The sequence below is a fragment of the Coturnix japonica genome, chromosome 22 (assembly GCF_054131305.1).
Source record: "Coturnix japonica strain WE chromosome 22, WE-NBRP24, whole genome shotgun sequence".
NCBI classification, from domain to species: domain Eukaryota; kingdom Metazoa; phylum Chordata; class Aves; order Galliformes; family Phasianidae; genus Coturnix; species Coturnix japonica.
The window spans coordinates 5,828,214-5,854,389 of record NC_140684.1 but is presented as its reverse complement, the minus strand read 5'-3'; the positions used below and the strand labels follow the sequence as shown (position 1 = coordinate 5,854,389).

Below are 26,176 nucleotides of genomic sequence, written 5' to 3'. Positions count from 1 at the left end.
TCCCCAGGTCATAAACCACCCCCATGTCCCCCAACCAGGTTCAAACAGGATCCGAGAGCAGAGGCCAAGGTTTTATTGATTAAAGGGGCAATTCGGGGCCTGCTGTGCCTCCCAACCTCGGCTGTTCATCGAGACACTGCACGAAAAGCCTCGGCAAAACCTCAAGTTCTTTCACAGATTTATGTATTTGTTTTTTTTTTTCTTTTTTACCATTCACAAAGACTGCAGGAATACGATTAATGAACAATAAATTAGGACTTCATCTTGGCTATCGTTTGGCATGAACACGATCAGGCAGGTTATTTCTTCCTTCCCAAACAGGAGGGCGACACGTCGGCTGAGCTTCGCTTTCAATCGCTGGGTAAAGGGGATAAACCTGAAGGGAGACAGAAGTGCACCAAAGGAGCTGGAAACGCACTTCAACTCAACCCAACCAATGCAAACCAATGGGTTTCTTTGTTATCCTAATGTTCCCCCTTTCCTCCAGCTGCTTCAGGTCGGATGATGTAGTTTGTCGTCTCCATTCGTCGGGATCCCACACCGCGCTGATGGAGGAGGAGGAGGGAGATACTTAAGGCTTCGATTCCCAAAGGGCTGTGAGGGATCCTGACCCACACACAACGCTACTCAGCCCCACGTTAACAGGGTGACATTCATACAGCAACGCTGACACAGCTTACAGTGTAGAGCAGGACTTTCCTTGCTTGCTTGCTTCCTTTCTGTTTTTCTTTTCAGCCAGTGGACACAGAATTGATGTGGTTTTTGTTTTTTTTGCTTTTTAATTTCCAAACTTGGTGGTGATCATTACGTTCAAGTATTAGTTAAGGGAGAGGTTAGGGATGGGGATGCTGGGATGCAGAGGGTTGTGGTTGGTGTCATAGCGGGGGGGTGGGAGGCACTGAGACCCCAAAAGAGGAGCATTAGAGCAGCTCACCCCCACAGAGGATGTGGGGCTCAATGTGGGGCTCAATGTGGGGCTCAATGTCCCACCACCTCCTGGTTCCTTTGGCTGCTGAGCAGGGCTGGAAAACCACAGTGACCCTTCATTCCCTGCAGACAACAAGGCCTGAGAGCAGCCAGAGCTGGTGAGTGATGGTGGTGCAGGGCAGCACCCGGGGCAGCCCATCGTGCCCTGCTGGCTCAGCAGCCTCACCACCCCCAGAGCTGGATCCATGCAGGCTTCTTTCCTAATGAAACAAGCCTTTAGACAGTGCAAATGGTCAGTGTTGAATGCGTGGATGGAGCAGGGCTTTGCCCCTCCTCCTTCCTGCCAAATCCTGCTGCTCTTTGGAGGAGATTGAGGCGGTAATGTAAGCAGCTACAAACTACCTCCATGGCCAGCTGTGGAACCCTGCAGCATCTCAGTGTGGGTCCAGCACTGTGTAGGAGCTGCACCATGGGGACATTGCAGCGAGGAAACAGCGGCGGCGTGGAGTAGTGTCATGAGGTTCTTGGAAACAAAAGGCATGTTAAATATTTGATGCATAAAGGAGAGAGAGAAAGAGAGAGAAAACACGTCAGCAAAGCTTTCCAATATACAGTATGTCTTCTGCCGAGGGTTACTATAATGATCACGCAAGTTTGCAAGTTAAAAACGCCTCGCTTGGTTAAAATTAAGACTAAAACCTCTAATTCTGTCTGTGCAAGTGACTGCAGCCTATCTATACCCTGGGTGCTGAATATGAACGTTTCGACTATCGCTGGGTTCGGGCGCTCGGTTCATGGGAGGCCGATGGACTTTCCCCAGCACTGCCATGCTCTGATCTCTAAAACAAGGCTGCTGGAAGTCCCCACTAAGGTAATCCACCGTCTGCATCATGTTGTTCTGGCTGGACGGGCCGGCCCCAGCTCTGTAATGAGGTCCTGCTGCACAATCTAACGCTCCGGCCTGTTGTCCCCCATGGAAAGGCATGGCGAGGTCCTGGGAGCCGGAGCTGTCGCTGTTGGGCGTGGGCAGGATGTTATTCCACATGGGTTGGAAATAGTGCCCGTTGGTGTATGGCAAGGGTCCCTGCAAGCCGTTGACGGGCGGGGAGGGCGTGGGCTTCTCCATGGGGGGCTTCAAGCCGAAGGACTGGCCCATGCACAGTTCTTGAGGGTAGCTGGAGGTTTTGCTGGGGAAGCTCTGCCCCGCCATCTCTCTGTGTTTCCCTGGCAGCGCGCCGTGCCCGGCTGCATCCCCACACATCTGCTGCAGGTGAGCGAGCTGGTGCTGGTTCCACGGCACCGATTTGATTTCGTTCTGGTAGGAGGGCGGCACCCTGTTCATGTTCACCATGGGCACGTTAACGGAGGCAGGAGGAATAGCAGCAGCGGCGTGATCCACAGGGTTCACTACACAGGAAGGCATGGGCGTAGGGACGTTGTGAGTAGAGACCCTGGTACTTGCATTGATAAGCAGGTTACGACTTATGGGGCTGGGGTTTGCGATCTGTCCCTCACAGACTGAGGTAGTGCTAATGCCAGCTCTGGCCTGGCAGAACTGGTTAATCTGGTGCACGATGCTGCTCAGGTCCGGTGGCTGGTTCTGCTGCAGGGTGGCAGCCATAGAGAGGGGAATGGTTGAGGTAGACACGGTCACATTCGGCGGCGCGTCCGCATCCGGCATCTTTCTGCTCCCATGTAAACCCGGCTGCAGCAAAGGGTTGGGGGGGGGCTGCAGCGCCTGCTGTGCCATGGTCTGAGGATGCTGCATGCCCTGCGCCTGCTGCTGCATGGTCTGAGGGTGCGGCAGCGCCTGCGGGATCCCCTGAGGGTGCGGTAAGCTTTGCGGCTGCGGAATACCCTGAGGGTGCTGCAAAGTCTGTGGCTGCGGGATGCTCTGGGGGTGCGGCAAAGTCTGTGCATGCTGGAGAGCCTGCTGGCGAGCAAGCGCCTGGGGGTGGGTTAAAGTGCTCGGTGCAACGTATGGGGTGGAGGGGGGATTCATCATCGCTTCCGGCAGCAAACGTGTGCGTGTCCCGTCAAAGTCCTTGAGGATTCCTTTCGCTGGAGACTTGACGATGGCCAGGAGGCCGGTTTTCGTGGTGGCCTGAGATGGGTAAGGACTGTACCTCTGGCCTGAAGTATCGAGTCCGTTCACAGTACGGCGTATGTGTTTCCGCTGGGGAACCTTGACGCTGTTTGGAAAGATTTTTATAGTCAGGGGATTGTTGGCGACCTTCTTAGCATAGGCATCCAATTCTGCTGGGGTAGGATACTGTGCAGATCTCATTTTCTGTGTAGTGTCCCCTGCGGAGAAAGGAAAGACGTCAATCCCCAACGTGGGGAGCACGGGACCAACCGCAGGCGGCAAAGGGAGAAATGCTGTGGGGAGCCAGGAGGACAGAGCTGCATCTCCCCACAGCAGCAGCAGCCTCATTCCCTTTGGAACCTGAAGACCGACACATCCCCAGTTCAACACCAGTTCAACGGAGCAAAGCCAGGCCTTGAGCAGTGTGTTTCTGGCCAGACACACCCAGCAACAGGCCAGGAACACCACACCGACCATCATTCATCTATCTCCTCTTAATATAAAACCACCCTCCCACCCCTCTTCAAGCCATTCGCCACATCTACAGCGTGTCGTTCAGGAATCAGAAAGCGGTGAATGAAACGTTCCACTCTGAGGTGGGAGCTGCACAAAGCACTTCAGCTCAAACCTCCATTGAAGCCCCAGCTCTTTTCTAGCTGCTGCCATCCAAAAGCACTGAGTGTCTTTTTGTCCACGAGGATCCTTGTCAGCCCCAGTTCAGCAAATGGAAGGCAGCTACACACACGTTCCTTGATGGTTTTTCTTCAGCTGAATGCTCAGTGCGGCACCTTGCTAAGGCAGCATCCCACTAGCAAACAGAGAACCTTACAAGATAGAAGCCACACCGAGGATACTGCTCAGAGAGCACTCACTTTCAGAAGGACCAGTAAAAGGAAAACAGGATGGGTAGCAAAAGAAAGGGTAATTACAGACATACCTCTTGTGCAAGGAGCAGCTCGGCAAGCAGCTGCCTCACATCCCCAGCACAGTGTGCCCCACACTGCCATGCATGCCCCTGCTCTCCATGTGCTGTCCAAACACTGGCACACATCACTCTTCTTCTTTATCAAAAGCAAAGCTTGTTTGATATTAACCTGCACATCCTCTCTGCTCCCATCCCCACATCTTCTGCTGCAGGCAGGTGGCTTCTGTCTGTCCTTCTGAGGGAGCTGCTCTGTTCTGAGTGGAGCCTCTGCATGGAGCTGATCAGAAGCCGAGGCCTTCACAAACTCCCTGTTATTTTTAGCCTTGTCCCAAACTTATCAAGCTCTGCTCCTCCCCACGGGATAACCCCATACAGCACAACATGAATCAGAGAAGAGCCATTAACAACAGACCGAGGAACCCACACCTGTACAGTCGTGGCTGTTTTCACATAAAGCTTTTACTTTCAGATGAAAAATCAATTTGGTACCTCAGGACACTTTTCTCATCAAGATCTCCTGGCCTGGATTGAACTTCTGCAGGCACACAGCAAACAAGGTGTGAATGTTAATGGTGAATGGGTACGTTCAGTATTCCCTTACTCAGGCACCCACCTTTCCATCATGCAGGAATTGCACTGGAACCCTTCATAAAGCAGCTAATGTGTTTTTCTCTGCATCTCTGGGTTATACAGCACACCTGCAAGCCAGCATCTGGATGGATTCCTTCCTCTCAAGGGTGAAAATCACCCCTCAAGCAAACTTAAGTAACTCATCTGCTATGCTACCAAATAGGAAAACACCTCTGAAATCCCTTGGACACCATCTTCTTAAACACAGCACCCCCCTTTGTGCAGATCTAACCTGGATCCAACCCGGCTGTTCTGCCCAGATCTGACCAAAATGATGCATTTCTGAGGGTCCCAGCACTGGTAGCTCCACAGGCAGGATTTGATGGCTGGATAAAAGGTGTTGTGAGAAGGGAGAAAAGCGTTATGAGGTGATTGAGAGCCTGAATATCTGAAACAAGCACCCTACCAACCAGTAAAGAACAAGGCCTGGCAACTAAGTGAACAAAAAGCCAGCTAGAATAGACTGTAATAAAATGCTGATACTAAAAAGAATGCATACATCAATGGTGGGCATGTGCAAGGAGTCCATATCAGCCCTTACGGCAATGAGGGGGGTGGCAAATGAACACGTTCTCCTGTGACGCTGCAGAATCCAAAGGGAAATATTGAGTCCTGCAGTCAGTTAAGACAGGGATGAAGAGGTGCCCATATGAACTGACAGAGCAGCTTTGTGAGAGACGCTGCTTATATGAAAGTAAGAAGGGAAAAAAAAGAAGGTAATTGAGCTGATGTGGATTTTTTAAGCGTGAATCAAAAGCCTGATCCAGGAAATGACACTTAGAAATTATGAATACAAACATGGCAGATCTGAGTAAAGGTCACCAGGTGGAGTTCTGGGCCTTTTAGCAAAGCACCAGCACCATTATTAAAGCCCCATTCCACCCCCCATCAAAAGTCACAAGTCACCGTTCATTAAAAATACTCATTAACTCAGCTTTCCTGTGGCCAGGGGCTACACTAGTTGTGCATACACAGTATGCAGAGAACTGCACCAATTAATCTTGCACACATCTGCAGCAGGGGCGAGGAGCAAGGTCTGCATGAGCAGTTTTGTTTCCATATAAATCAGAACAAAGTGGGAGAGAAGAGCATTACTCCAGCCTGCCAGCTACCTCCGTCCTCAATTCCTTTCCCCGCTGTGCCCTGAGCCCTTCACCCAGCACTGCTTTCAGCATGGGGGTAACTCACCCCTGGGAACAGCCGCCAGGTTCGCACGCTGCCTTGCAAGATTTGTCATTAGCAAGTGCCTAATGGTGCTACCCTCACGCAGCCTGAACAATTTGCTCTTAGGACTGAGTGTTCCAAGCCACCAAAGCCCTCACGTAACGCATGGACCCGGGCACGGCCTCGCCACATCAGCCTACCTTCTGAATACGCCTTGTTTGTTCAGCAAAACTCCAACTGGCAATGAGAAGGGAAAGGCAGGGACAGCCCAGCTCCAGGCTGTCTGATGAAGTCCTTCAGCAAGGAAAGGTTTTGACTGTTGCCACAAGTGTCACTGCAATTAGTGAGCCCATGGATTGCACGTGTGTATGTGAGTGATGTCGTTCGCTGCAGGCAGGACCGGTACCTTGAGAATGTCATCCTTAATTGCAAAATGAGCTTACCTATTTTCAGGAGCACGGCAAATCTCCCCACGTTAACAATTTAGCTCTAACTGGAGTGTTCATTACTCGGTTTTCAAGAGCAACGAGTCCAGGAGCAAAGTGAGGGTGGCTGAGATCTCCCAGCGCACATTTCAAACACAGCCCTACGAACCATGAACACAGACCTGATGTGAAATGTATCTCTGCTGCTTCAGCTGAACAACCACAATGCAGGTTCAGCAAGAGAGAGACAGAGTCGGATTTAAAGTAACTCCAGCCAATAAACTTGTATTCCTAATGTGAGTTCTGCTATCAAAAAAAGGCTGGTTATTGCACACGAGTTATCACAGTGCTCTGCAGTATTTTCAGTGCACCAGAGACATCAGAAAGAAGAAGGAAACTTTGAACTTTAGTATAATTTGGGTGAGATCAACAATATTTGCAGCCTGTGCCCTGGGTATGTAGAACAGAGCTGACCTCCAAAGGTTTGCTTTTAGAGGTGCCATTAGATGAATGGAAACAAAAAGGAGTGGGGAATAGGAGTTGTGCTAAGCAGCAAGTCAAGCAGCACGCTTCTAGCACATGTTTTCAGCAGAGGCAAGAATCCCACAGACACCATGCCAGCATTTTGTCTTGCTGTGGTTAAAATTAACCTTTGTCAAGCCTTGCTGCACACACGTGAGCCTCCATAGCGATTTCTCATGGCTGTTACTGATGGACGCCCTGAAGGCAGAACTGAACTCGGTCTCTAGCATTAAACAGCTTTTCCGCTGTACCCTAAATGTTTGGTTTCACAGCTGTCCCAGAGCCAGATTTAACAGTTAACCACATCCTGCAGACAAAACGTCACTCACATTTCTGAAGTCCAGTGTTCATCTGCGTGTAAGAAAGAAGCTGAAAGGAGAGGTCACCTGGTCCTGGCAGACAGGCCAGCATGGCAGACAGGCACTAACACAACATGGGCCATTCACTCCTCTGCACACTGCAACAACAGAGAGACAATTCAAAGTTATAATACAAGGAGGAACACAGAAAAGAAAGGCAGAGAGCCATTGCAGCGTGAAGGCCTGACCAAGCACAGATGCACGTCAAATCCACATCTGGGGACAGCAATGAGAAGTGGGTTAGAACTAAAATATCTCTGTTCGAACTCCAATACCTTGATTAAATCTCAAATACCTGCCTCGCTCTCCTCTGCTGTCTGGCACATGGGGTAATCCATAAGTCTGCCCTTGGATTTTGAAGCTGGTTGTTCCAGGTGGTAAAGAAGCCACTGCGGGGAGCTCAGCACACCTAGCACCAAACCTCAGAGCAAACCACCCTGAGATATCACCACACTGCAATGCTCCCACCATGGGCGTACAAACAAAGCCAGGCTGGGCTCCAAGTGAGCCATGCTGAGATATCAGCTGCCTTCTCCTTGCCCTGATCTCCCCAAGTATCAGTGCTGCTCCATGCAAAGACACAGGTCACTATGTGAGAAACACACCTGCACCAGCAAGCTGCTCCTGCAGACATATCATCATATATCCCAAGCCAAAGGTTCAGAAAGGACTGAGGTGGCAATAGTGTTTGCAAAGGAAAGATCTGCCTTTAAAAAAATATAATAAATCACTGTAAAGTGGAAGCATAAATTCATCCTCTGAGCCCCGATTTGCAATAAGCAAATTGATGCCATCTAGGTCACTGCTGAGCATTAAAAAAAGGAATTCAGATTTGCACAGAAGTGCTGACCACACTCCATCACTGAATCCCGTCTTATAATTACAACCGTGCTCCAATTTTTGTTCTCTATTAATATCTTTTCAATGCTGCTATCTCAGTAGCTGACAACAAATGCATTTGAAAAGCTATGAACCAAAGGGGGGAGCCCCCATCCCTGAAGGCATCCCAGAGCCGTGGGGATGTGACACTGAGTGTGGGCATGTGGGGACTGGGGACCTGGGAGCTCTATTCCAACCTGTGTGATTCCATTTGCTGCTCCAGGTGTCCTGCAGAGAGAGACTTGGGGTTCATAAGTAGCAGAGAAGCCCATTGCAGAGGGCAGATGTAGCCTCACCACAGCACTGCCCTTCTGCACCAAAGAACATACAGAATTTGCTGGCTGGTATTCAAAGCTCCATCCTGCCTCTCTGCCAGATCCCACGCCAGGAGGGACCCTTCAAAAGGCAGAATAAAGCCTAGGTGTAAAGCAACTCGGCGCTAGTAGGAAGCGTCTCATACACTAACACAGTCTTATCGTTCTATAAACAGACCCTGCACGTAGAACTGCTGCCAAGTTTTTACACACAGGAGAGGCTGAGGCTCTCAGAGGCCTTACAGGGTAAGCACAGCAAGGAAACACTCCCCACAGACCACCCCCAGCCAGTGAAAGATGGGAAACAAGGCTGGTTGAGACCAAAGCAAGCTGGCAAGGTCTAAAGTTAGATCCAAGAAAGTAAACACGAGGGGTTGAAATACCAAGATTAACTGCGGGTTTGTTCACCAAGCTGGGGGTGGCAGGAACAGCAGCAGCTCCCCACACAAAAGGAAAGCTCCAAGCTGCTCCACGTTTCCAGCACCACGAGGTCCCGTGAGCAGGGAGAGGCTGCCCAGTGCTTGTGGCCAACTGCTCTGCTGCTCCTCCTTACTCACCAGGCGGCTGCGTGGGATTCCATTGCTGCTGCTGGGATTGTGCACAGCCTGAGGTCAGCATGTACAAATACTGCAAGCAAACCCCACAAAACAAAGGCGGGTTGGAAGGTTTCTTTAGTACAAATGTTTGCAGCGGCTTGCCAGGAAACACAAGTGAATCCAGGGCAACCTTTATGCTCCAGGGGAACCTCAGTGTCTCATTTACCCCCAGCAGGATGCTCGAGACCAAACCAGACTGATTTCTTCTCCCTCTCAAAGTAACCTAAATACAGAGGGCTTACAAATTGGTTCACACTGAGCTGAAGCCCCCTGACAGCAGCTGCCCCCTGTTAAAACTCCAATACTTAGTGCAGTGTGTGCCCACTTGGGGCTGCAGAAGAGCCAGCCAGAATCTCACCTGGAACGCAAGGAACAAACCACAGCAGCTGGCAGCTCATAGCAGCTCATCCCCTTAATGCTTTAGAAATGGAAAACTGCAAAATAACGCGTGGAGAGGCACTCTGTAATGGTAAGCAATCACAGCAGCATCGGTGTATTTAGGGATAAATTGGAAGTCTGAACAACGGGAGCAGCGTGGCGCTCCATCAGCATCCAGCAATGCCGGCCCTCCTGGCTCTCTGTGCTCGGGTAGATGGACTTTTTGCAGAGCCCTGCAAGAGTTTCAATCAGAATCAATTTCTGCTCCTTGCAGTTTAATTAACTATGATTTTGCTCATAAACCGTTTCGCCTTCGGGGCTGACCCTGCATTTATAACTTTACTCAGGCAGCAAAACCCAACGCTTTGGAGGGGGAGAGCGGGGAGGATTTACACGCACGTGCTCAGCTCACAGGGCAAGGAGGAAAATGAAGAAGCCTTGGGGCACCAACACAGCGCTCACAGCACACTCCTCATACCTACACACCACCACCAAAGGCTTCCAGGTGAGCAACTGGTGCAGGATGAAGTGCAGGAAGAAAGGCAGCATCAGCTCCATCAGACACAGTGCTGGGTGAAGCAGCACAGCTCAAGGTTACGATCCCTGACTCTGAGCTTTCCTTAGCTTGGTCCCAGCAGATTATTCTAAACCACGGTGTAACACATTTGCTGAGAGCAGAACAGTTGGCTTTAATTGTACGATGGGTTTTTACAGAGCTTCTGACCTTTCATCTAATTGAGGCCTAAAGAAGACACAAAAAAAAGAGGAAAAGCTCTACGTCACTGCAGTTATTAAAATCCATCAAGCTCAGACTTTAGCCCTGGGATAACTGCAGCCAAAAAATTGACTTGCAAGTAATTATCACTGCTATCTGCAATAAAAGTTAATTGGACATAATTGAACTAAAGCCCTAATCTGAATGAAGCTGTTGCTGGCAAGAAGCCTGCTCCTGCCTGCACTTTGCAAATGAAACTGCTAGCAGTATAACAGCCCAATCACAGCACGATTCCACACGCTGCTCGTTAGCTGGGCTGATACAGCACGGCTGGCCCCAGCCAAGAACTGAGCTGCTGCCCGTGCCCAGGCCATGCTGGTGGCTGGGGAAGTGAGGCCTGAGTCTAAGCCCTGCTGCTTCACCTGCTTGTGTTTGGCATTGCTGTTACCCAACAGACTGGAAAGCAGCAGCCATCCCCCCCCTGGACTGCTTCAGAACTTCCTTCCAATTGTAATTATTAACACGCTGTCCTGCACCGAAGCAGAGAGAAGCACTAAAGCCACACGAGTGCACTGAAACGGGCATAAATTGCTCACTGCTCATTCTGCAGAGGCTTAAGGGGGTTTTGGGCCAGATTTCTGTTCCGAGAACGGTCTCATGATTATGGAGCTGGCCTATGACAGGGCAGACAGAGGATGGATCTGGCTCACCACGGGTTCCTGACGTCACTTTGGATGAAGCATTTAATCACCCCATGCCTTGCTCCCTTCTAAATGGACAGCAGCGGGTGACAGTTCTCTACCACTGAAGAATGCTACGGAGATAAATTCAACTGCAGAACATTCAATACCACCTTGATGCCTCACATTACATTTACAAGGTCAAAATGTGGGGAGGAACTGGAATCAGACCACACTGCACTCCCCCACTCCATTTACTCACCGCCGCACTTCCTTCTCATTTGTCAAAGCAGAATTTTAGCTCGAGAAAAGCTGGAACAGAGAACTAGTGATATAAATTCCCTTTCATGACCCAAATCGGTGGCTTATTTTACTTGACTCAAAGCCTATCACCTCTTTTTAAGCCTATTTTTAGCTTTAACTCCCTATTTTGCAATGTGGAGGGAGCTGATAGACAAGGCAGCCAGGAGGAGGCCCTGCCAGGTGTGGCAGCTCCCTTCGAAGGGCAAGAAAGATGCAGAAAAGACAAGCTGGGACATCTGCAGTGCCTGGCCAAGGCTTCAAAGGAGCATTGCTGGCAGTGCTTGAAACACATACACTCATGGTCACTTATGACTTACACTATGGGAACTTAAGGAAGAAATAGGAAAATCAGCCTGCCCGTATTCAAAGGGATTTGAATAACTCTGAATTTGCCTCCTCTGAATTTTTACTGTGCTGAAGCACTCTGACCTTTAATTAATTTTCCTTCGCCTTTTATATGGTAACTTCCAACTCCGAGGTTTGCAGCGCTGTATTGGTGGGTAATGGGGATGCAGAAATAGCCTGGGATGGATTTTAGTTCTGGTTCACAGTGCATAAATCTGCATTGAGGAGAGAAACGATGCGACAGTCAAATTGCAGCAGGTAACACTGGAGCTGGGTACACACAGCACTGCCACTGGAACCACGGTGTGCCCAGATGCTGGGCTTGGTTTTGTGCTTTCCAAATGCCAATGATTCTGCCAGTCCCTGTAACTGCCACAGGAGACAGCACTGATTTCATCAGGCAAAGGAGAGGAGCCAACAAACATTCCTTCCTCAAAAGCACCCATTATCCTCAGGGCAAACTACAGCCACCTTCTTCCTACATGCCTGATTAACATCTATAATGTCACAGCAGCGTGCTAAAATGGAGGCAGGCTCAGCAACACGAGAGCACACGCTTTTATTTGAACATGGTGGCATTAAGGTTAGCTGGGATGATGTGAATACAAAGCAAACCTGGAATAGCCCAGCAATACCCAGCAATGACACCCTGCTCTCACCAACAGCCCTTCTCTGTTCTCATGCACAGCTTCCTTCTGCCCTCAATTGATAAGAAACCCTACTGTGCACAGATCCCCTACCCAGAGCAGGATGTACAGCTGGAACCTCAGCACCAGCATGTGTGCACTGCTCTCCTATGCATCCAGGAGGCTGGGAGCAAGGTGAGGTCTTCATTCTGCAGCTCACTGCCCCACCAAGGAGCTGCATGGGCTGTGTGATCGTTGCACACTCAGCTGTAGCATCTCCTGCCACCTCCTCCAGCCCTGCACTGCTTTGCAAAGGAGCAGAAAGCTTTACTGAGTGCCTGGGAGAAGGGGGAAGGAACATGAAATACTTCCCTCTCTAGTGCCTGGATCACCTCCACTGTTATCTTCTCTCATTCCACACTTCCCCTACAAGAGCCAAGGACTTAAGTCTTAATCATGACTTACAGAAATCCTTATGGCAGAAGAATGACAGTTCTTCCTTTTCAAATATCATTAGAGATTATGACAGTACCCCGAGCAGGAAAGTGGCTGCCTTCCTTTATTACAAGCTGATTATTTAAGAAAAAACTACTTTATCAGAGCCAACTTTGAACATATTTTGCCTATCTGCAGCACACGAACAACAAACCAGATGTGTTAGAGACTGAAAGATGTGTTTCAACTCCCGTTTTAAAAATAGATTCCCTTGAAAATGAGAAAATATTTGCAAATAAGATAAGGCAGGATGAACATGCAAAGCAAGGAGCAGAGCTCTCATGCTGAGACAAAGAGTGACTCACCCAGAGCCGGGTGTCAGTGCTGGATGAATACACAGGGTCCGTGCTCAGTCTGTGCTGGCTGTGAATGTGTCCCTCGGTGGGACACAGAGGTTCCTGCTGGACCCCAACGGAGCAGCTTGGAGATGCATCTGTGACTGCAGGCACAAGACAAGCTGCCAGGGGAACACAGAGCACAGACAGACAGACGCTGCTGTGCCCAGGGTGGCATTTTCCTCCCAGCTCCAGGCGAGGTGCCGGCTCCTGCTGGGGCGTACAGACACAGAACCCTGTCCTTACCATGAAGCACAAAGGTTATCTCACAGCAAGAAAAGGAAAAGAAATAGATTCTTTCTTTTTTTTGGTGCTGCAGTAAAGAAGTCTGCGCTTTGCTCTGTGCTTTTCCAAGGAGCACAACTGGTTGGTGGCACTGCCAGCTGCTCAAATGACAATGAGAGGAACACAAGTGATGCAAGGTGCTCAAAACCCCCAACAAAAACCTGCACACACACACTTGTTTTTTTCACAATGAATTGCAGACAGGACAGAGATACACAGATGTAGCTGTTCTTCATACCCAGGCAGCTGCTTTTCCAACCACAGAGTAACCAAACTAGTCAAGGAGTTCTAAAAAGTAAACTTTTCAACCTTCAATCAGCTGCATTAGGACTGTTTATAACTGTATGATTGATAAATGCTCTATGGAAGCTGTCATTAATGCATTTTGCTCTTGGAAAAACACATACTGAACCCCTTGGCACTCGATGTTTAATGAAAAGCAATTTATCAGCTTGCTTTGAACAGCTGAATCTGACTCCTAAACATAGAGAGCTTTGCTTAAAGTGCTGAAAAAGCCAATGCACATCCCAAACCTACAAACACTGCTGGACATAACTTGGATTTTAACAAGGATGACAATGACCAGAATGCTCATCCTGCTTAGAAAGAGGTATTTTAGGACAATCTTCACCTGGAAGAACTTGGAATACAGTAGGTCTGCAGATGTGCTGCTCCAGCACTGAGGTTACAAGCTTGTTTTTAGGACATTGGACCAAGTTTGTGGCCAAATAACACTGAGACACGCGGAGAAGTGGAAGCTCAGCGACTACCAGCCTGGACATGAGTCCAGCTGCATATAAAGCAAGCAAAAAAGAATGTGCTTACAGAGTGTTTGAATGCTAATTTCTCAAATGGAGAGTTGCTTTGTGTATTTGACATATGCAAAAGAAAAGAAAAAAGAAAAAGCCAACCCAGCATTTAGAAGGAAAGGCTTGACATCACAGAATGCTATGTTGGTATTAACTGCTGGGGGGATTAACCAGCCTTCAAAGCCTGAAATTTCAACTCACATTTCTGGAAGCACAGGATCCAAATATCCAATACAGAACTTGGTCTGCACTCCATATGTTAGCCTGGATGTAAGGATTACATATTTCCACTGCACGTGTACGTCTGCTTCTTGTTCCTGCAGTGTCCTGCCCTCTTCCATTTGTCTTTTGATTCAGATAAAAGCCAGCGCAGATCCTAACCGCTGATATGGAGAAAGGTGCAAGACACAGTGTGCCTTTGGATGAAGGAAGAAAAGGACTTGGGTCCAGACTGCTAGAGCATGTCAAGAGATTGTCTTTGAAACTACAAAACCAGAAATGAAAGCGCTGCTTTTATATTTGATTCGATCAAAGCAACTGGGGGCAGGGGGAAATCACATCCTACAGATGCAGGCTAAATTTTAACTACTTCACACATAATGTGGGACCAGCTGATCCCATACAGGCCTAAAGAAAGAGAGGAAACAAAGAGGTAAAGTCACTTTAGCTCTGAATGTGCTCTTTCCACAGATCGCTGCTTCAGGGTCTGCCAAAGAGCAACAGGAACCTATTTCAAAGCAAGAAAGACACAGGAAGCATGTACCCAGCCAAGGGCACACATTGTGAGTCTCCAGCAAAGAGCAGAGCAGAAAGCTCCTGGCAAATCAGAGGAAGCACACTCAGAATATAATGGCTGCTTGGGTACATAACCTGTTACTCCCTCTGTGACTCTGCACCCAGATCTGATAGTGAGACAGCAGCAGTGAGTGAGAAGCCTATGGAGAAGGGCTCTGTGCTGCTTGGGGACAAGGAAGGGATTCTGCCCAGAGCAGCTGCTCTGATCCATGCTCAGCACAGGGGGACGAGGCTTTGCAAAGCACAACTGCAGGTTGAAGCCCTGCAGGTCCCAAACAGCAGAGAATAAACAGATACCTGTGGCTGCCAGGCTTCCTGACAGAAAGGATTACAGATACCTGCTGGGTCAGCTGTGTGCACGGGGAAACTTCTAATTGTAGTAGGTGAAGCATTTCCTCTCGGCTAGAATGATGGAGCTCTCTGCCCTTCGCTAAAAATTAAGCAGAAAACGTTTGAACGGATGACAACAGCTGCACACAGGAGATCAGAAAGCTCTCCAGATGTTGATTTTGAATGAAATTCAGAAGTCAGTATAAACCAGATTTTAAACATGGAATAATCCTTACCATCATTCACACGAGAATATCAGGGAAAAGGTTCCTCCCCCCAACTCTGAAACCCTCCAGGAAGGTCTGGGGTTAAAAGGAGATCCTGATGTGAAGGACAAGAACCAGAGACAGCAAAATAGGACCAGGATCTGTTCCTAGAATCTTCAGGTGACAACTGGAAGTATGGAGAGCCCCATGCTGAAATCTGATGGTTGTGGAGCACACTGCTCCCTTTTGTGCTGTATGTTCTGATGGATGCTCAACACGCACCCTTGTGTGAAGGAAATCTTTGACCTTTCTCACCAAGAATGATCCCAATTATGGCCTGAAAAGCATCTCTAAAATCTCAGCCCTAAATCTGAAGCTTCTTCCCATCTTGCTCCTTCCTTTACTGAATGCCTCCTGATTGTGCCAAAGCAGAATATTCAGACCTCAGTCTAAATAGCCCGGGTGTTATGCTGACAGTGTCTGTGGAGAGAGAGAGAGGAAGAGAAGCGAGGACAGATTTCCAATAGCTCAGATGCTTCTCCATAAGAAAAGCTGCTACACAGCGAGAGTGATAAATAAAGAGGGAAAGTAACACACCAGAGAACTTCTACCAAGGTCACACCAGGCTGCTGAGCACTACCCATCTGCAGGGAAGATTTAGATACCCATTTAACTACGCAGATCCATTTGCTTGTTGGCAGCAATAGTCCTCATTAAACCAAACCGGTTCTAAGCATGAAAGGAAAGATGATATTAGCTAATAAATACAAAAGGAAAGCCAACAGACTTAGACCTTTACAGGACAACAGCCAGGCAACAGGAAGAGCACGTGCATGGGTGACATGGTGTGTCCCAGCCGGACAGGAACAGGAGTGCAGCCATGCAGGGCTCTAAAAGCTATTGCTGTGCCCTTATCGAGTGTTCCTCCGAGCTGAAAGACATGCTGGGCACAATTTCAAGCTGTAACAAAGTGATCTTATCACTTCTGTGCTGTACTTGCTACACAACGACCTGATTCAGCAGCGTGTAAAAAAAAACAAACCACCACTCTTCATTTGCATGAAAAGCACCCTGATCACAGAGTCCTCTGTTCAGCAGCCCCCTCCCCATCCCCAGCTCAAGATGCACACGCTGCTGCTGGCATTTTGCTGGCGGCTAAAGGGGAATAATTCTGCATATGCTCTCCACGTTTTAATGCAATCTTTTCCTAAAATTTTAACAGTGTTCGCAAAACAACACAAAAGCTGCACACATTCAAACAAGGCAAGCGCTGCCAAGTGCTTTTGCTGGCACTTTTAGTAACTGGGCCATACAAAGGACATTTCATACCAACGCACAGCAAAACAAACAGTTCCAAAATGCCTTTGGTGCTCAACAAGTCCAGTCTTTTCCAGTCTGCCTTTACAGTGTCATGACACACAGCACTTAAAGAGGGTAGATTTGAAACTAAAGGAAGGTGCAGCCACGTAAAGAACAATGTTCTGACCGCAGCCAGATTAATCTCTGTCATGGGAAACCAATAAGAACCTCTATTTTGTTATCTGTTGATACAAAGAGACTGTTAAAGCTTAACTATGTTAGGAAACTTGCTCCTTTGGACTAAAGCACGAGCTCAGTGTATAGAAGTACAGATGTAAGTCATTGGTTCTCGCCTGATTCTGAGGGAGAAAGTCCACTACTGCAGCAGCTGAAGACTGGATCCAGCAGTCTCAAGCCTTTCCCCAATCACAGCAGGGTCACTGTGGCCATCCATGGCCCCCTGCCCTGTATCAGGTAATAAACACCACCTCCCATGAGCCAGAGTGCGTCACGTCCCACAGACACACCCTGAAACCACATCAGTCTCTCAGCCAACTCAGCCCAAATATAAATACCTTCCAACCAGGCAGCAGTGCAGTCCCCATTGAGAGATGTTTCCCTTCATAACCGTGCAGCACTGAAGCATTACGACGTGAAGCTGACCTGGTGCCCTCCTGTCCCTGCCAAGCATTGGTGCCGGCGCACGCGGCGTCTTGGAGCTCTAAGCTGCTTTGCCAGCAATTTGTGGCCTGGTACAGTGTGAGAGCACACGGCCACAGCCCTCACAAAGAGCAGACCTGTAAACGACATCTCAAGGATTAAACTGATTGAGATGCAATTTGCCTAGCAACCATTCATTAAGCAGAGTTCAGAAACAGGCCAGCAATCTATTCCACCTCCTTATCTGAGCAGCAAACAGATAGCAGGCTCTGCTGCGTCCTCTCTCCTCCAGCTCAGACAAGGTGCAAACACAGCTTTCAGAAGTTTCAACTCCTGCAGCAAACAACAGAGAAACAACTGTGCCCTCCCAGCACCAGGGCTGTGCTCACCAGCACCCAGCAGCTCCACGATGACAATGCAAAGCACACAGGGAATGCAGCTGCAATTCCCATCTCCCCTGTGTTATCTCACGTCCGGCACCAAAAGCCTGTCCTGATCTTACAGCCACCACAATTCTTCATCACGTAGCACTGCTCTGAGAGCTGGGGAGAAAAAAAAAACTCAATAAAAATCTTATTCCTCTCCTTGGTTTTCTGAAAGGAATCGATAGGCAATCCCAAAGTCCTCCATACAGCCTCCCCCCATAGAGAAGGAAAGAAAAATCACGTCCTCCCTCCCATTAAGCAGCATTTCTCCTCATCAAACAAGCCAGACAATGCCAGCGTCGCCAGCAAAAAACCAAAGCAGCTATTTCAGCTCCAAGGATTGCAGTGAAAAGATTAAGCGAAATCCTGATTTCGTGTGATTGCTTCCCCATAAGAAACATCTGACAATATCCTTATTCTGCTCTGAAATGAAACAACAAAATGAGCTCGGCCACATTTCATTTAAGACTATATACCTGAACGGCTTTCCTTTGGTGAACTGTTCTTCTGGGAAATCTCTGTGACACGCAGCACGCCATTGCAATTAAATATGCAAGAAAGAAGAATTAAACTGGCAATGAATAATTAATAGCATATAATACTACTTCATAAGGAAAGTCTGGCTGAATATTCCCATAGATGAGAGGTACCTGAGCTCGTGGCACATCACGGCTGCCAGCTTCACTCTTACCATGGAGCCCAAGGCCCCATGATGCTGTGGCTGCTGCTGCTGTTTGTGCCTCCTCCTCCTCCTCCCCTCCTGCCCACCAGGGCCCAGGGAAGCTCCAAGACAGACAAGCATTGCAATAGCTGTTGCTCTGCTCAGCTGCGTTTCAGAGTTACCAGGCTTCCCAAATGCTACCCATTAAAAAGAGTACAGCAATTATCTCGCTTCCCAGTAGAGAATAAAGCAAGTGTGATGCAATGATTACTTAGAAGACAATATCAGGCTGAGGTTGGGAGGAAAGAAAAACAACTGGAAAAGTTTGCAAGAGCAAAGGAACGCAGTACCGAAGTTCTCATCCAATTGCTATTCAACCCCAAACCTTTTCCACTAGACATCAGCCAGGTCAGCACTGTGTTAAACAACACAACACACTCGTTCTACATCTTGAGCTAGAAATCCCCAGTTCCCTAAGTTTATCCAACAACATCCTGCTGCAGAGCAATAGGTTTAGGGATGCAGGTCTGAAACCCATCAGCTGGCCATCGTTAAAGGAGAGCTGGGCACTGCTATCTGCCTGCTGGAGATGACAGCCCTGCAGCCAGACATCCCCAGGGCCTGCAGGATTCAGTGCTCTTCTCCAAAGCAAACACAAATTGGGAGTCTAATCTCCACAAAGGCTGGAAATATGCTAGTTTAATATTAATTTTCTATTAAAAATTAATAGGATTAAATGAAACTGGTGAGCTGGCAGGCCCCAGGAGCACTGCCCCTCTGGCTGCCCAGATGCAGAGAAGGATGAAGATGGGTTGCAGCAGTGCTGTAGGGCTGGAGCTGCAGGGGAAGGGCAAAAACAAGGTGTGAAAGCACTGACTGGGATGCCACAGGTCCCAGGGAGATGTTCCCTTCCCTGATCCTTGCTCTGAATGACAGTGGAGCCCCTGACAGCTCATCCAGGTGCCTATGGCAGTGCAGCCCCTCCCAGGATCCAGCCTTGCAGGGCCTGGCACCCACCTTCACCCACCTGCAGGCACGTCCCTTTCTGACTGCCAGAATTAATCACCTTGCCAACAAGCATCCTGCAAACACCTGGAGTTTACAGAAGAGAAGTTTAACCTTCAGATCCTATTAATGTTAACAGAACAAAAAAAAACAACAACGAACCATAGCACAACAAAAAGGACTGTATCTGCATTTCTAATTATACAACCACACGCAGCACGTGGTGGTATTTCCAAGCACTTTTGCTGGTGATAAGACAGCAAATGGACTACAGCTTCCATTTTGAGGAATGGCAGCAAGAGCAAACAGCATCGAGGTTGGCAGCAGTAAGGCAACGAGGTGAGAATGAAGGGAAATCAAGTGGCACACTTAAAGGACGGCAGCAAGAATGTTAATAATTAGAAGAACAAGTCACCTTAAAAATGTGAAATTTCATGATCTCTCATACTTTTAATGGCTTAGCCTACTTTTTCCAACCTAATTTGCATCATCCAAATAGGCCTCCTGCTGGGAAGCATTAAAATGGCAGCCCCCTATGGAGACGGGCTCCCTTCACCAAGCCAGTCTGAAGGGCTAATAAGTATTCCTAAAAACATCTAAAATCCATTAACGATGTTTAGTAAACATTTATTGAGAATTAGTGCCACTGCCAGAGCTGGCCTTACCACATACTGCTAGAGCATTTAATTAAGAGGTGAAGGTACCCCCCAAAACACCCCAACCATCTCCAACTCCCACCTGAAACCTAAGGGTTCTCATAGTAACTGTCACCCCAAAGCACAAAGCATGATGAACCAGGCAATGCTCCACAGCCCTTGGAGCACCTGCTGGAGATGGGGGGGCACAAGAACCACATTGAGCACCAAAAGGGCAACCAGCATCCTTATAAGTGGAAGGAAGGGATGGGGCTGCTCCTGCACTGTGCTTGTGTGGGATCTGCACCAAGAGCTGCACCCGGATAATGCCTGTCTCAATATATCTGGGTGGCTGAAGGACCAATTTGCTCAAGCCTTGGCAATTAATTAAATCCCCTGAATAAAACAGGCTAGTACAATAGCAGTGGAAACCTCCCTATTACTGCTGTGGGTGCTGGTAGAAAGGCACGGTGCTTTACACAAATATCTGAGCTGTGCATTATCCTTTAGGCACCATCTGCACACAACCAGGTAGGGTTTTATCTAAGCCCTGGAAACTCGAATAAATCATTTCCTCCCTATCTGTGATCCTGACAGAGACAGACGCTGCAATCAGCGAGCTGACGAGTGCAGGCTTGTCTGGTTAGCAGAAATAAAATTATATCTGCATCAATATCTGATATATTTTTAATAAAAAAATACAGCAAACCAGCCCCTTAATATTGAAATAATCTCAGCCTCTGCCTCCGTAACCCACAGGAGATATCTACAGTGTTACGCTGCCAAAGCAAAGCTGGGATTGCCACTGCCATTTCAGCAGCAAGAGATGCATTTTAATGGGCACACATCAGGGGAAGCAGAACCCCACAGCAGCGCAGGGATCCCACAGCACATCATCCCATAGGGCAGTGCAGCCACAGCTGGGATAACACAGTGCCAAGGGAATGCCTCCCTGCCTTTGTAAGTCACCAAAGGGCAGGAAATAAATGGCCCACCTTCCCCCCCCGCCTGCTGGGTTTTATGCACTTCTGCTGGCTCCGTTACATCAGAATCAAACCCAACTTAATTGGCTCTTAAATAACTGAACAGCCACTTGAATTTTATTTCGGCAGCCATCAGTCATAAATCACGCCGCCCGAGCTCCAGCAACGGGATGACAAGTAAATAGAGCAGAACATACCGAAGCAGAATCCAAACGCTGCGCAGCCAAAGGTGATTTTTCTTAAACCTGTGCATCGCCATTTAATGGACATCACAAAGGCAGCAATACCTGGAGCTCAAACCTGTCAGCCCTGCACTCCCCTTTGGTACCAGCTGATTAGCAGAGCCCAGTCAATGAAGGATCTGTGTAAGGTGGATCCGCTGGGATTTAAGCACGGGTGCAGTTTCCCCCATGCACACTAGGTGGAAGTATGGGAAACCTTCATTTGTTCCCTTCTTGACTTCACTGGAAGTGGTTGAAGTGTATCATAGCACCTGTCAACGTTGGAGGAGTCTTTTTGTTTCTGCCCTTCATCTGCAACTTCACTAATTGATGATCTGTAAGCAAGAAGATGCTCGGAACTATTAAGCTGAGCTGTGCTGGAAATGAGTGGCAAATATGATAATAAAGGACATCAGAAATATTAACTATATCATCAGTCAGACTCATTTTAAAAACACATTCCATTTGCAGAGCATTTAAACACCCCGGTGCTAATGGGAGCCATCAAAGCAATGGAATTTGCATTTTAGAAACATTCAGGTTATTTTCACGACGAGCAACTCTAAAAATAACACCTTGTTAAATAGAAACGAGGGACGGGAAGGTGCAAAAGGCTTCAGAAACAGCGAGTTTCTAGAAAATACTGGGGGGAGCAGGAGGAGAAACGGCAGCGTGGGGTTTTGCAAAGGGATCCAAGCACGGATCAGAGCAGCAGAGCACCCAACCTACCTGGGATTGCATTACACTGGGTGGTAGATGCATGATGATGGATGGTAAAAGTGCTTCTTTCCAAAAGAATCCATTTCTAACTTGAAAAACCGACAGAAAATCGGAGCCACACACAGCCAGGAAAATGCCTTGGGAAGAGCTGCCTCCCCTTCCTGCTCTGCCCTTCTCATGCATTGATTTTCCTCCACATTCATTCACAAACGCTCTGCACAGTAGTGAACGATTTAAAGTCAAAGGATGCAGGAATTACTGGCTCCGGGCAGAAGCTGAGGGCTTTCCTGCAGCCGAATCTGAATGGAGGTGGGGGCCACCGGGCAGCCAGCAAACACCCCCATTTCCTTGCCCACAATGAGGCTGAAGTGCTCACCCTTATCCCCCAAAGGGCTCTTTGCTCACACAAGCACCAGGCTTTGTCTTTGCAGACCTCGTTTAAACTGAAGCCAGGGGAGCAGAGCGCTGACTGCAGCTGGCAGGAGCCAGCTCTGCTCTGTCTCGCAGTGTTTGTGCAGGGGATGCAGGGCACAGCCCTGTGCACCATGGCTGCTTCCTGCTCAGAGGGGCAAAAACCTGCAAAGAACAGCAATGGAATAAATGGATGAATGAAGACAAATGACTTCTAAGGAGTAAGAAATGATAAAGTGGGCATGAAGGACTCCCCTCACCCCCAGCCTACCTACAAGGGGGGGAAGTGGGCCCAGCACAGGAAAGGGCAGGCTGGTAGCTCTGCCATGCTGCAAAACGACAGCAAGAAGGGGAGGACAGGATGCACCAAGGAGATAGAGGCAGGAAATGCAACAAGCCCACAGCACTCAGCACCCACTTATGCAATGCTCTGAAACACACTGGTTTTCTCTTACCCTAACGGCTGCAACTCATTTCTCCCTGTTCACCAGATGTAATGAAGTCATGGAGAAGGCAGAGCGTGGCTCCCATCTCAATGCTGGGCATTAAGGACAAGGAGATGGCCAAAGGGCGAGAGGCAGCAGAGGGTATTAGTATTATTATTATTATTGTTATTATTATTATTCCTGGGACTAAACATCACCGTTTGCTTCACCATCCCTGGCAGTTTCAAACTCTTCTCCCAACACAACAAGTCCAGAGCTGGGAATACACAAACTGAGCATCGTTAGTGAGTGCAACAGGAGGACAATTAGAAGCATATATTGAGCACAGAACGAGTGGGGAGGTGGAAGAGACAGAATGCATTGAAAAGGGGTCTGTGGGGTCTATAAAGATGGATCAAGCACAGCCTGAAAAGGGGTCTATGGGGTCTGGATCAACCACAGCATTGCTTTTTTAATGCAGCTTCTCAGTGAGCTCCCACACGCTCCTAAGGCAATTATTTAACAGTTCCAGCCGTCTGTTCAATAAATCAAGCGAGTCAGGCTTTGGCTTTGCTCTCAGTGGTGTATTTAGTAATTCCATAAATCCCCGAATCCTGGAAATTACTGAGCTTTAGAGAAACACAAAATGGACATTACTTCATCACCCATCTCCATCAATCAGCGTGGGGCGGGGGCTGCAGATGAGGGTAGACAACGTGCTCCCATTGAGCACCAATGCTGCTATGGGGCTGTGAGGTGGGAGCAGAGCAGCACCCCCATCTCCTGCCCCATATGGGATCAAAAACAGGGATGAACCTGAAAATGGAGAGTGGATGAGGCACAGTGCAATGTGTGGAGCTTGGAGTACAGGGAGAAGTTCCCATCCCACATCCAGGTGTGTGATTTTACAGCTGTCTGTACTTCTGGATAACACAGATAGCTCAGCTCTGCTAACAGCCCCCAGCAGCAAACACAGCGATCTATCAGAGGACAGCTTGAAACAAATACAATTAAGACTTAAACCAAGGCAAATAGCACAAGCTACAGAAAGCAAGGGATCAAAACCACACTCGGTGCTAAGGGCACTTAGTTATTCACTCCAGAAATCCAGGGGATGAGAGGGGGATACGCTGGGTAAGGTCACCATGTAATGTCAGCACCAAGGCACAACTGAGCCTTGGAGGATTCCAGCACCTGCCTTTCCTTTCATCTCAGCACTAAATGAGATCTACTTCTTTCCACTTCAAAAGCCACGACGCTCAACAAATAAGATACACGCTAAGAAGGCCCAGAAAACACGCTGCCACCTTACAGCAATCATCCCCCCCACGTCATCCATTATGGCAGATCGATCTATTTTTACTTAATTCCTGTTCCACTGATACCCCTCTTTGCTCTCCAGGCCATCAGGCTGGTTAGACTTGAACTCAATATGGCTTCTTAAAATAGTTGAGAAATATCACAAGTCTTTCCCCACAGCTTCGTGCCATTTCACTTCAATGAATTCGTTTCCCAGCCAAAGCGGCTTCGCTTCTCCTCGTGTTTCTAAACCTCTTTTCAGCATCAGCCCTTTCTGCTTTCAGCAATTCAAGGAGCCTCCTGCGAGGATCAGTCCCTCTGTGACAGCACAATGCTGGCAGCCGGACTCACAGGAACGCTTTTCAGTCTTATTTTTAGAAGAGAAAAGAACGAAAACCCACCGAATTTAATCCCCGATGGATTTTTTCCCACTTCCAAACCGCTCCCTCTGTATCTGTGATGAGAAACTGCGAGTGCTCTTCAAGTTTGGGTGGAAAAAACCCGTTCCAAAGCAGCTCCTGTGTTCCTGTCTATCTCCCTGTAGCCCACATAGGAGCAGCAGCAGGATTATCTCAGCCAGCTACAGAACCAAAGTTCCTCCATCACACACAGTGCAGCCCATTGGGACCCATTCTGTCACAGAGCCACTGTTGGTGCTCCAGCACTGACATCACTCGGGAACCTGAGCTCCTGGACTGAGAGAGGTGCTACCAAGGAAACAAGAGAGCTGCGGTTTTGCCATCAAGAGATTAACGACCGTGGTCAGAAGTTTTCCAAGTGAGCACACGTTTTCTTGTGACTTCAGCCGCGAGATAAAGGAAAAGCTCATTAACAACACCATCAAAAGCAAATGCAGCGCTCTGAACCAACCCGTGTTGGACCCTGGGCTGTGTCTGCAGCTTATCCCCAACTTGCTCCCATTAATTACAGCCAATGTCAGCGGGGTGACACGCACCCAGCAGCCCACACAGGTGCACCAAGCACCTCGTGTGCTGCAGCTCTATGTGCCGCAAGGCCATTTTGATTCCTTTCTTTTCCCCTCCGTGCTTTGGCTCCGCCGCGTTTCCCGTTAAGGTGCTTCAGGGGAAGAAAAAAACACACACACACACACACACAAGAATCCTCTGGCAGGAAGCAGAGCGGCCAGCAGCGCCCTAACAATGGCTGCTGCTAAACCCCGCTGCTGGAGGGCGGGCAGCGGCCGCACAAAGGGCCCAAGGACCCTTATAGCACAGCGGGGCGGCCCCATGGGGTGCAGGGGTTGTATGGGGGGGGTTGGGGGGGGGCTTCGCTCCCCACACTGCGTGGGGCCTTAAGACAGAGGCACCTGGGCCTTGCCACCCTTGCAGCCCCTCAGTGTCCACTTAGAAGTCCCAGTATCACCCCCAGAGCCCCTGTGCTCCCTCAGCAGCCCCCAGTCACTCCCAATACCCGTTAGGAACCGTTCAGTATCCTCTGTACCCCTTCAGGAGCCCCCAATCACTCCCAATACCCCGTTAGGAACCTCTCAGTATCCTCTAAATCCCCCCTAGAAGCCCCCCAGCACCCCCTATATCCCTTCAGGAGCCCCCCAGCACCCCCTATATCCCTTCAGGAGCCACTTAGCAGCCCCCAATCACTCCCAATACCCCTCAAGGAGCCCCTCAGTATCCTCTATATCCCCCCCTAGAAGCCCCCCAGCACCCCACAGTCACTCCCAATACCCCCTTAGGAGCCCCTCAGTATCCTCTGTATCCCTTCAGGAGCCCCTCAGCAGCCCCCAGTCACTCCCAATACCCCTTAAGGAGCCCCTCAATATCCTCTATATCCCCCCTATCCCCCCTATCCCCCTATGAGGCCTTCAGCTCAGCCCAGGCCGCAGCCTCCATTCCTCCCCCCATCCCCCCCCTCACACCCCGCTCTCTATCGCGACCCTCCTATCGCGACAGCGCCTGAGGGGCGGCGCCGGGCGGTGGGGAGATGAAGGGGGGGGGGTTAAGGGGGGGGTACCCCAAGCAGGACAATGAATTGATGACGATGCTCGTAGCCCCGGTTCCGCCCGCACCCCGCCGTCCCCTCACTCACTCTCGGTGCCCCTGCCCGGGCCTCATGGCGCCGCCGCCGCTGTCCCGTGCCGGCCCCGCCGCTCCCCGCCCGCCCGCCCGCTCTACGCCGTGCTGGCTGCGCCAGACGCTCACCGCGCATGCGCAATACCCGCCAATAACCCAACCCCGCCCCGTTATAGCGCCCCCTTGCGGACGAGAAGGGGAAACACCTCCACGGGAGGCCTGGGGGGGGGGGGGGCACTGCTGGAATGAATGGAA

The 26,176-nt window shown here is 49.3% G+C and overlaps 1 protein-coding gene across 13 annotated transcripts; it reads right to left on the bottom strand.

Annotated features, from left to right (window-relative positions):
- Positions 1-57: 57 nt before the first annotated feature.
- FAM222B (family with sequence similarity 222 member B) lies at positions 58-26,074 on the bottom strand. Of its 13 annotated transcripts, none has more exons than XM_085522195.1 (4): positions 25,938-26,038; positions 9,186-9,947; positions 7,009-8,858; positions 58-3,231 (listed from the first exon to the last, which is right to left on the bottom strand). In XM_085522195.1, exons 3-4 carry the CDS (start codon positions 7,088-7,090, stop codon positions 1,658-1,660), a joined length of 1,656 nt encoding a protein of 551 aa, XP_085378321.1. In that variant the 5' UTR covers positions 7,091-8,858; positions 9,186-9,947; positions 25,938-26,038; the 3' UTR covers positions 58-1,657. The 13 variants fall into 13 exon arrangements, with proteins under 13 accessions (XP_085378321.1, XP_085378324.1, XP_085378323.1 ...); XM_085522198.1 differs by lacking the exon at positions 25,938-26,038 and having other exon boundaries at positions 7,009-7,136; positions 7,644-8,858; XM_085522197.1 differs by lacking the exon at positions 25,938-26,038 and having other exon boundaries at positions 7,009-7,745; positions 8,115-8,858.
- Positions 26,075-26,176: the final 102 nt, after the last annotated feature.